We start from the raw sequence: 9484 nt of genomic DNA, 5'->3' as shown, positions 1-9484 counted from the left end.
CTGTGTTTAAGCCACTGAATTCCAACCCAGTTGTCCAAGTGTAAGTTACTCACCACAAGTGTGATTTTTCTCCACCTGAAATCTACATATCTGTCTTTTTGGTTTTGGTTTTGTTTGTTTTTGCTTAAAGGATAGTCCTAGGCAATCCAGGAAACCAATTCTTCTCATGTAATTGAGGTATCTACCCTAGCATGAGATGAATCATGTCCTGTAAACATCTTCTATGTCTATTGTTCAAAAAGGGTTTCCAGATGATTTGGTCATGTAGCTGTCTACAGGAAAGACACCTGAGGAGCTATTCACAAAGGCCATGTTCAGACAATGAGCTCCCCGTGACTGTGCCTGTGCTGACGTGTTGCAACAGAGTCACCCACCACAGAGCTCCAGTCCTTTAGCTCTCCACTCCCCTGCAGATTTCCAATTTTATTTCCACTGTCTTTTTAGGCTCTGAAGATCAGACACAGAAATAGAAGAAGGAAGAGTCACTGCTTCATGCTCAGTAACTTCTTCTACAGTGTGGATTCATTTGCCTTTGCATGCTTAGCATTGGATTTGCGTATTGCTCAGAAAGGCAGTGTAGAGTTCATCTTAGAAACCAGTGAGGAGGGGTAGCACGCAATTGAGAGTGGAGATCTTATTGAGCCTTGATGAATCCTCTTCTTTGGAAGAACACCCAAGAAAAAGGGAACACGGGCTGATTTCAGGAAGAAGGTTTTGGACATTCTCGCTCATTACTTTCGTGTGTGTGCTGTGCTATTTTCTTCTCTCAAAACATTTTTACCTGTCTAAAGATAAGTTGGGGATGGAGAATCAAACTGCACTGACAGAGTTCATCCTCCTGGGTGTTATTGATGATGATCAACTGCAGTGCATGCTCTTTACCATCCTGTTAGTCACCTACATCTTGACATTAACCAGTAATATTCTCATTATCACCATCACCCTGATGAACCATCATCTTCAGACTCCCATGTACTTCTTCCTCAGGAACTTTTCCATCTTAGACATTTGCTTTACCACCACTCTTGTCCCCAAAGCACTGGCTAATGTGGCTTTAGGCAAAAAACAATTTCTGTAAGGCACTGTCTCATTCAAGCTTTTCTCTACTTCATGCTGGTAGCACTGAGTTTTCCCTGTTAGCTGTAATGTCCTTTGACAGGTACGTGGCCTGCAAACCTCTGCAAACCTGTACGCTATGTGACCATTATGAGTTCACAGCTCTGCGCCCTGCTGGCGATGACTGCCTGGACTCACGGGGCTGCCGCATTCTTTGTCCATCACTGGTGTATTTCCAGATCCCATTCTGAGGTTCAAACACCATTAATCATTTTTTATGTGACAACACACGAATGATTCAGCTCAAATGTGGAAACACCAGGGTCCTAGAGTGCATGAATTTCATCTCAGCAGTGTTTATCCTACTGGGCAGCCCAGCTGTTACAGCTGTATCCTACATCAACATCATTATTACTGTGTTCAAAATCCCTTCTGTGACTGGCAGACAAAAAGCCTTTGCGATCTGTGCCCCTCACCTCACTGTGGTGTCTGTCACATATTGCAGCTGTATTTTCTTGTACCTCACACCCACCCAGACCAACAGACTGGACCTCAGCAAGTTGCTGTCCATCTTGAACACCGTGGTGTCTCCTCTGCTCCATGCATTCATCTATAGCTTGAGGAATGCACAGTTTCAGGTGGCGTTAAGGGAGAGCATCAAATGGAATATAGTGATTTCTAAACACGCAGAAATTTGAGGTGGTGTTGAGTGTGACAGAAAATGGTTTAATAACATTTCTGTCTCTCCTTTAGCCAGCCAGCCATTCACTGACATACCTGTTCCTACACATCCATCTATCCACCCATTCATCCATTCATCAGTCCACCTACAAACATTGTCAATAATGTTGTAAATTATTTAAACCTGTTCTTTCAACCTCATGCCAGACTGAATGTGAGAATGACTTCTCTAAGCCCCAAACCCACGCAAAGAGCAGGAACCGTGCTTCTGTAGCAGCACTGTGGGAGCTGACAGACCACATCTACGTGCTGCACGAGACTCCCTCCCCCTGCATTAGGCTGCGAGGCTCATTTGTACAGCCGCCCTCCCTACCTCAAACATATTTGCTTATCCTGGAAGCATGTCAGCCTCTTCCTTTCAGCATTTACAGTGATTTCCGCAGCTTTTCGCACTCCATTGGTGTTTGTGAGAGATCAAACACTAAGTCAGTTTTAAAATCTTTGTATTTTCTGCTTTGGTGTGAAACAAAGGAGGTGAAAATTGAATGTGAAACCCGAAGTGCGATCATTCCTACAGGGCACGAGGGGAAGGGCATAACTGATTCAAACTCAAGAACCAAGAGAAGGTTGAAAGGATACAAAAGACATGGAAGGGCTGGATCAACCTGCAGAGGGCAGAAAGAACTCCTTTCCCTTCATATTGGACCTGGGTCACTTTTCCTACAATCTACGGCTCCTTGCAAGAGAGACAGAAGAGTTTGACAACTTCATTTTCTGACGAAAAGTTGCAAAACCTGAGAACTCCTCCAGACACAACTTAGAATAGAAATACTGGTGTTATCTTTACCATAAAGCCTGACCTTGTCAGCTGGGCGCGGGTCTTTCACCGGAAGCTGCTTGCTGTGCCAGTACCCTTTTAACCTCTCCTGGCTCCAGCAGTGTGCTTTAATCATTGAAACCCTGCAGGAAAACCTGGCTGCTTGAGGTGGAAGGTTGGGGAAAGATCAAGGTCCTGTCTAAGCGTGGGCAAGAGCAGGGACCGTGAACCACTGAGCCCATGTGGCTGGTGTGCCAGGAACTGGAGAGCCCAGTCAACCTGCCTGAGTAGGGTAAGAGACTTGTAAACCAGGCAGTGAATTGGCCATGAGTTTGGGCTGGGTACCAGATGTACCTCAGGGTTCAGGAGCTGACTCCTGAAGGGACCAGCAGGACACCATTTCCCACAGCATTCTCCTGGAGAAGCTGGCAGTTCATGGCTTGGACTCTTTTTTTTTCTCCTCCTCCTCTGCCTGTCTGAGGTTTTATGCTCTTACCAGTGTTCTCTCAGGGGCACCACCAGCTTGGCTGATGGGTTCAGATGTGCCCTGCTGTGGGTCTATTCTGGAGCTGCCTGGAACTGTCTCCAGCATGGGGGCAGCACCTGGCACAGCTGTGGCACAGAGGCCACATTGAGACGTGTCAGAGAGCTTGTACATCCAAAAGCCCAGGCATCCTTTGTGATGTCTACCAATTCCCATCTTATGTCTAAGTCACACTAGGGCATTGCAGAAAATGACAGACATTTCTTTAAGTACCTGCATCAGATAGAATTTTTAAAATAAAGAGAAAAAAATATGTAAATTGGGTGATCTAGGATCAAAAAAAACCCCTAACCCCCACTTTCCCGCTCCCCCAAGAATTTCTTTACAATTTATCAAGAAGCATTTCTTCCCTTTTTTACAATGACAAGACAGTCAGCTCTGGTGTCAACCAGTGTACTATGAATCCACATCCCACTATATGTGCAGGTGCATCTAAATTTCTACTTGAGACCGTAACTGGATTTTCATTATATGAAAAGCATTCTGTTAGCAAGTTATCTGTTCTGACTTTGCAGCTGAAGAACGCACCAGGGATTCGCTTTGCATCTGTGCTTCTGAGCTTCTCTGCAGGCCTCCAGAGTGCCATTCCCACAAGCCTGGAGAGAGACATTAATAGACTGTTTTCTCACAGCACTGATCATATTCGTGCACTGGAGCTGTGAGGTAGGTGTACACAGCTCTTTGTAAGGTAAATTGATTTGTGTATAGCAGAGTCTTGAAGTTCGTCCTGGCATTAAGGTATAAGGACACTGCGGTGAGTGCATCTTTCATACCTGGACAGCACAGCAGCATTTCTAGTGTCTCAAACGATTCATTACTGAGTCATTCACAACGCAGCGCCATTTGAGAGGAGCAGAGGCTTCACATCTTGGAAACACATGCAAAAGGAGCAACATGTTAGGTTTGCTATTTCAACTCAAGGTAGTAACAGTAATGTGGTTAATGGAAAATAGAAGAAACATCATAGAAATTGAACAAAGTTGGAGCATTTTGCTCTGTATTTACTCCTACTGCAAAAAGTTTTCTTTGAAAATTAATTTTGCAGGCATTTTCAACATTTTGGAAAAAATAATGAGAGACTAGAAATGGTTTCTCTCTCTGAGAGTGGGTGTGCACAACAGGACCAGGCTGAATCATCTTCTGGAGGTGGGTGAATCACTGACTGAGAAGAAAAGTGGGGGCCTAGGTCTAGATATGGACCTAACTAACTTTAATATCTAAAATTGCCCATTTAGATCTTGATTAATCGTGTTGCCCTCCTTTTATTAGGAGAGGAGATGCTAGGCAATGAGAGAGGGTTTTGCAGTCCATCCTCAGGTAGGACATTCACAAGAGGTCACAGGAATCCATCCTGATGTTTTCTCTCCACTAATCCTGCTTTTCTCTCCACTGCCTCCTGCTAAAATCACCCTACAGTGGGAGTCAGATGCTTCAATGTGTGTGATCAGTGTGTTTTGAGATGCCCTAAGGTTACCGATACATTGATATTGATGCATGAGACCGTAGGTTACCTACCGCTTTCTGACAAGTGGAGTCCCAGAGGCGACATTCCAGGACATCTCAATCAGTTATTTCTGACTCCATTTAGGCGCCAGTATCTCACCCAAGGCTGATGAGTCACACATCATAAGAGATAATCTCTCAACAGGTCTAGCTGGGATTAGGATAAATACTCTGAAAGCACCATGTTGAATAACTGCAGACATGTTGGGACTCATGTTTCTATCTGGATATATTTCAGAGGGAAAATATATGTTGCACTGGGTTTTCATGACAGAGATTATGGGATCTCATGCATATATAAAAATAGGTGTGTATATGTATGAGCAGAAATATATATTGAGATAATGACAAGAACTGTGGGCTGTTTATATAAACATGTATACTTATATATAAGTGTATAATATTTACAATATACATAATATGCATATATAAACCATATGCAGACTACACGCATATATATTATATATGTACCCATACCGGTGTACATTATATATACATAGGCATGCACATATATTTTGTATATGGATCTATAATTGCTGGGGTATTTGTTTCTGAGTTACAGTTTGGTCCATCATGTAGGATTCATGCGCTTTGTCTTCAGTGAACAAAATGTATTTAGGGCAACTGTGAAATTCAGATGGTGGGGAGACTATGGAGCAGACCATGAAGGCTTAATCAAAATCCTTGACTTTCCCTTCACAGCTTTCACCAACATGCTGGAAATAAAATGTCCAACCAAAGCACTGTGACAGAATTTCTCCTCCTGGGATTCTCTAGTACTCCAGAACTGCAGATATTCCACTTCATGGTATTTCTGGTAATTTATCTGGCTACCGTGGTGGGAAACTTTCTCATCATTGTCGTCATAGCTTTCAGTAATCACCTTCACACTCCCATGTACTTCTTCTTGATGAATTTGTCTGTCTTAGACATTTCAACCATCTCTGTCACTCTCCCTAAGTCAATGGCCAATTATCTGTTCAATACCACATCCATCTCCTATTCTGGCTGTGTTGCCCAAGTCCTTTTCTTCCATGTTTTTGGTGCTGCTGATCTTGCTTTACTCACTGTCATGGCATATGATCGTTACATTGCCATATGCAAACCTCTGCACTACAAGACACTCATGAAGGGGACTACTTGTATCCACATGGCAGCCAGTGCGTGGCTCAGCTGCATCCCTTACTCTGCTCTCCACACTGGGAACATATTTCATTTATCCTTCTGCAAGTCCAATATCATTGACCAGTTCTTTTGTGAAGTACCACAGCTTCTCAAACTTTCCTGCTCTGATTCATACTTCAGTGATGCTGGGGTTCTTGCATTTAGTTTCCTTTTAGCCACCTTCTGTTTTGTTTTTATAAGTATGTCCTACATTCAGATTTTCACTGTGGTCTTGAGAATTCCTGCCAAGGAGCAACGGCATAAAGCTTTTTCAACCTGCATCCCTCATCTCATTGTGGTCTCCTTGTTTGTTAGCACTGGTTCTTTTGCCTATCTTAAGCCTGTCTCCAGCTCCTCATCAGCTCTGGATTTCATAGTTTCTCTTCTCTATTCTGTGTTGCCACCAGTGATAAATCCAGTCATCTACGCCATGAAGAACAATGACATCAAAACTGCCATGCGAAAATTAACTGTCCACAGAGTATTATGCAGAGATAAATAACCAGTTTTTCTTCATTAGGCATCCTCTGTGTTCTTGGTAATGAGCACTTCATTTTCCAATAACAGAAAATTAATATCATCAGGATCAGAAGAAAATATTTGTTTTGAGGAAGATTGTCTAAAGATTTCATTATATGTGTAATTTTGGTGACCGCAGCTTTTGCAGAATGACGTATCAATAGCGGAACAAATGCAGGGTAATGCTTGTAAGCACTTTACATATGCCTGCCTGCCTATGTCGCTGTCTCACCTTCCCTCTGCTTTCTGTATGCTTCTGGAGTACAGTCTATAACCAGGCTGTTGCGGAAAAGTGATGCATCGAAGAGAAAGGCTGCCCAAAAGGTCAGGACATTCATTTGCAAACCCAGAGAGGTGTTTTGGTGGTGTCCATTTGGTTATGTCACCACTGGAATGTTTGTTTTTTCTTTATTGCGTCACCTACAAGAAGTACTATTGTGACAATAGTGCAAGATGTGTCTCTGGTTTATCATCACTTTATGTCTAAATAAATGACTGCTCACAAGATCTGCTCTGTGATTCATCTAAACTACCTGTGTATTTGCACATCTTACTTTTTCAAAATAAATTAACTCTCCCTTCCATCTCCTCCCACTCTTGCCCAACACCCTCACAGAACAGAATCACTGTGCTCTAATTTTGAGCAGCTGAATCATTTTAGTTCGTGGAAATCCTCAAAATTTTGTGTGTGATTCTAAGCACTGAATCTAACTTTTGCTTTCAGATCAGCTAACCCCACGAGGAGAAATACCTATTTATTGTCTTTGACTGTGCAGGGAGTGTGGAGGAGTGATTCAAGTAACTAAACAGCTACATTTCAAATTCTGCAGGGTGCTTTATTAGGATTGCAGTTGCTGTTTCTGAAGAGCGGCTCTCGTATTGGCTTTCTGCTGTGTTCTATTCCCATGCAGGTTCAGGAATTACTTTACTCATCCTTCGGGCAGCCTCACCTCAAGTCGTGTGTGAAGTTTTGGGCCTCAAAATGTAAGAAGGATATGAAAATATTAGCATATGTCCAAAGGAGGGCAATAAAGATGGTGAAAGGACTAGAGGGCAGGACTTAGGAGGAGCAGCTGAGCATACTAGGTTTGTTCAGCTTGGAGAAGAGGTCAGTGAGGGGTGACCTCATTGCTGCCTACGATGTCCTCATGAGAAGCGGAGAGGGTGGTGCTGATCTCTTTTCTGTGGTATCTGGTGAAAGGAGAGGAGGGGATGACTTAAAGCTGCATCAGGGGAAGTTCAGACTGGATATGTGGAAAAAGTTCTTCACTGAGAGGATGTCCAACACTGAGACAAGCTCCCCAGGGAAGTGACCATGGCCCCAAACTTGTCAGTGTTCAAGAAGATCTTGGACAACACTCTTGGATATATGGTTTAACTTTTAGGTTGCCCTTTACGGGGTCTGGAGTGGGAATGATGACCTTCGTGGGTCCCTTCTAACTCAGTATATACCATAATTATGTGACTCTATGACTCGCCCAGGTGCAAACATCTGCCCTGTAAAAGACTGAAATTAGCTGAAATGAACTGTACTTAGACATACGTTTCTAAAAACAGTTCCATAGATCTACTTTATGAGCAACAGAAAGAAACAGGACTTTCCAAGGTGTGGTACAATTCATTCCAGCTCAGATACAGAAGCTGCATGAGATGGGTTTCCCTCTCAAATGCTTACTGCTTGTCTTAATACAGAAAGTAGTTTCAGGATTCTGTCTTAGAAACTGATGAATTTTAAGTGAAGTGATAAGAAACTCATCTACACGTACAACGAAGGCACAGAGAAACAGTGTGAGGAGGAGTTGCTTGATTAATAACCTACCCTGGCTGCTCCCAGGTCCATCACAGGAGAGCCACCAGCCCATCAAGGCCCCATTTCCACAAACCCAGAAGACCACAGAGGCACAAAGGCCAGCAAGCGAACACGAATGACTCCTGAGGAATGAACACCTTGTCCAGGCTCCTCGCAGGTCTGCCCAAGAGTCATCAGCCCCATTGTCCAGGCATGAAACCCATCAAGATGAGTCCCCAGGAGGAGCTCTCCAGTTCACCTTTGCGACTAACAGGGCAGGGTTGGTGCGTTGGGGCATGGGACACATTAATGGGGAAGGACATCCTGACATAGAGGGGAAGAGCATTTTGGGATTAGACAGGGTTTATTGTGGGATGTTTAGGGGGAAAACCAAAGGTGACCAAAGGGAGGGATTTAGTGATGGGGAGCAAGAAGTGTGGGAAAGAGATGCAAAGGGGAATTCACAGGTAAGCAGGGGCTACTTGCTTGGTACATTTGTCTGACCATGCCCTGCAGATCACTGCAGTCTGTCCTTCATATTTCCTTTTATTTCCTTCGTAAAATCCACCTTCAACTATTTTACAGCAAGGGGCTCTTTATTCTGTGTACACGTGCGTGTGCAGCAGTTTGTGGTGCCAGCAATGGGAAGAAGTTCACGTGTATGAGTGACTGTGGTTACTAGTGAAGATAAAGCTGGACTAGCCAGTGAGTAGGTGTCACTGCAAAGTTTTGCCACAGGGCTGAAACCAGAGACAAGTCCTGTCTTTCACTGGGGCCACAGAAGGTTCATAGAATCATACAATGAGACAATGGTTTGGGTTGGAAGGGACCTTGAAAGATCATCTGCTCTAAGCCCCCTGCCCTGGGCAGGGACATCTTTAGATCAGGTGGCTGAAAACCCTGTCCAACCTGACTTTGAACACTTCCAAGCATGGGGGATCTATAACTTCTCTTGGTAAGCTGTTCCAGTGTCTCATCACCCTCATTGTAAAAATTGTCTTCCTTCTATCCAATCTAAATCTACTCTCTTTCAGTTTAAAATGGTTGCCCCTTGTCCTGTCACTAGACCCTGATAAAAAGTCCCACTCTCTCATTTTTATAAGCCATCCAAATATATTGAACAGCTCCAATAAGATCTCCCCAGATCATTATTTTCTCCAGGTTGAACAAGCCCAACTCTCCCAGCCTTTCTTAATGAGAGAGGTGTTCCACCCCTTAGATCATTTTTGTGACCCTCCTCTGGACCTGCTCTAACAGGTCTGTGTCTTTCTTGTACTGGGGACCTCAAAACTGGATGCAGTTCCACTGGTGATGTTTCACAAGTCTAGAGCTACTGCTGACACCAGTGATGTTATTGTAGCAACAGTCATAAAACATTTGTCCAGGGAACAGATTCAAGGCAGAGTCAGGA

The 9484-nt window shown here is 43.7% G+C and overlaps 2 protein-coding genes across 2 annotated transcripts; both read left to right on the top strand.

Moving 5' to 3' along the window:
- The first annotated feature begins 802 nt into the window (after positions 1 to 802).
- Positions 803 to 1754, top strand: LOC136111741 (olfactory receptor 6C74-like). Its single transcript, XM_065856084.2, is given in 5 exon segments — positions 803 to 1058; positions 1061 to 1111; positions 1114 to 1175; positions 1177 to 1255; positions 1258 to 1754. Coding segments are annotated over 5 exon segments (945 nt in total).
- A 3574-nt stretch (positions 1755 to 5328) lies between these two features.
- LOC136111740 (olfactory receptor 14I1-like) lies at positions 5329 to 6267 on the top strand. The gene has a single exon (XM_065856083.1). It carries the CDS (start codon positions 5329 to 5331, stop codon positions 6265 to 6267), a length of 939 nt encoding a protein of 312 aa, XP_065712155.1.
- Positions 6268 to 9484: the final 3217 nt, after the last annotated feature.

Source organism: Patagioenas fasciata, chromosome 22 (genome assembly GCF_037038585.1).
Source record: "Patagioenas fasciata isolate bPatFas1 chromosome 22, bPatFas1.hap1, whole genome shotgun sequence".
NCBI classification, from domain to species: Eukaryota; Metazoa; Chordata; class Aves; order Columbiformes; family Columbidae; genus Patagioenas; species Patagioenas fasciata.
This window is presented reverse-complemented; position numbering and strand designations above follow the sequence as displayed.

Excerpts from the sequence above, each read along its gene's own strand:
- LOC136111740 (XM_065856083.1), top strand. The coding sequence starts at position 5,329 with ATGTCCAACCAAAGCACTGTGACAGAATTTCTCCTCCTGGGATTCTCT.